The 1,705-nt window shown below is 42.2% G+C and overlaps 1 protein-coding gene across 1 annotated transcript in view; it reads right to left on the bottom strand.

The window, feature by feature from the left end:
* LOC111671846 (ephexin-1-like) overlaps nt 1-1,705 on the bottom strand; it is a 19,382-nt gene that overhangs the window by 3,641 nt on the left and 14,036 nt on the right. Inside the window, exons 7-8 of the mRNA XM_023429072.2 lie at nt 799-954; nt 608-682 (exon numbers count right to left, since the gene is read on the bottom strand). Coding sequence (XP_023284840.2) covers nt 608-682; nt 799-954 — 231 coding nt within the window. The remainder of the gene's footprint in view (nt 1-607; nt 683-798; nt 955-1,705) is intronic.

Raw genomic sequence — 1,705 nt, 5'->3', positions numbered from 1 at the left:
TGATCATGGAGCAGAGGACATAACGGACACAGTGTTATATGTTCAGTTTTACCAGTTATGTCGTCACCATGACCGAGACTCGTGGTGCGTTCGATGACATCGGCCACCGTACATTTGTGTGTGATCATTTTGAAGCTACATAAATTGCACCACATGTTGCCGTGCAGTGTGTGAAGCACTGGGGCTGAAGATAATTAACCCCTCAGCTGTACAGCATGTCATTCCCCTTCTCTCTATCCCTGCGCTTCCTGTCTCTTTCACTGTCCTATCAAAATAAAACACCTGTCCCAGGTGACATTCTTCTGTAAAAACTAGTTATAATGATACTAAAATATTAGTCAGTCAGGTGGTCTGTGACACCGTTTTAATCTTATATTCAGTCAAACATCTGATCCACAAACTCCTAATATTTGAAATCAATCAGCCGTACTCTACAGCTGTTCAATGCAACGGTCACTTTATCTTTCATCTGAATTTAAACCTTAGAATTACTCCAGTCATGATACACAGTAATATACAGTGTGTGATGAGCCAATACAGTGAATAAATAAATGAGTCACATCCTCACAACCACTTCACTGCCTGTCTACACCCGACTGATACCCACCTGCTCCAGCTGCTGATGTGCTTTTATAGCATTTGCTTCGCTCTTGGAGTTTTCTTCGGCTTTTTTCAGGATGTTCTGTGAAGAGAAACAAAGTCAAATAAAAACCAACAAAAAGCCGCGACAGTTGCATCAGCGTCACTGCTGAAGCTCCTTTCACTGTGTTTGGTTTTACATTATGTTGAAACACTCACCTGCACGAGCAGCTTGAGTCTTGTGATCCTCTGGAAAGGAAGGATGAGGAACGAGGTGAAGGACAGGCCCCTGACACGAGGATGGTTCTCCAGAATGGCCATGGCCTCCCGAAACGCCTGGTTTCCCTCTCTGGACAGACACATCACAGCACAATGCTTAGATCAGACAGTTCTATCTCACACACACACACACACACACACACACACACACACACACACACACACACACACACACACACACTGGATAAAGATCACACTTAGTTGATTGATTTAATTTTAGTAAAGCATCCTTTAAGTGTCATGGTGAATAAATCAGTCAAATGTTCCTGTTTCACCTGTTTCATGTTGGTATTCTCTTAACATTAATTAGACTGATGACTGTCAATCACACAGAAGAGGCGACGCCCAGTGACGCCCTGTTTGGACCAATACCGAGAGAGAAGATAAAGATGCTAAAAATAACAACATGACGTGAGAGATAATGACAGCGAATTCTTGATTTTGAGTTTCAGCTTCCCTTAACTGTCAATTAACGACAACAGACGTCTATAGCACCGAGTTTGGCTACACAAACAATCCTCCAATCCTCCAATCCTCCAATCCCTGAATCCTTGAATCCTTGAATCCTTGACAGTAAAGAAAAGTAAATCACCAGCTTCTTCCTGTAACGTTCCTGATCTGTGATCCAGCAACAAAATCAAGACACTGACTGGAACCTGTTTGTGATACGACTTTAATGAACTGGCCTGAACACGTGTGGTGGACGTCAGTTTCTACCTGAGGTCGTACGTGAAAAGGTTTTGTGGACAATTTAATTCACAGCACAAAAAAAACAAAAAAACAACTCACTTCTCCTGTTAGAGAATGTGAAGTAAGAGAGTAAATCGCCTTTGCTTTATGATATGCA

This window comes from Seriola lalandi, unplaced genomic scaffold, assembly GCF_002814215.2.
Source record: "Seriola lalandi dorsalis isolate HSWRI2012SDOR001 ecotype SW California unplaced genomic scaffold, Sedor1 jcf7180002054887, whole genome shotgun sequence".
In the NCBI taxonomy this organism is placed as follows: Eukaryota; Metazoa; Chordata; class Actinopteri; order Carangiformes; family Carangidae; genus Seriola; species Seriola lalandi.
Note: the sequence above shows the minus strand (reverse complement) of the source record. Positions and strands in the feature narration are given on the sequence as shown.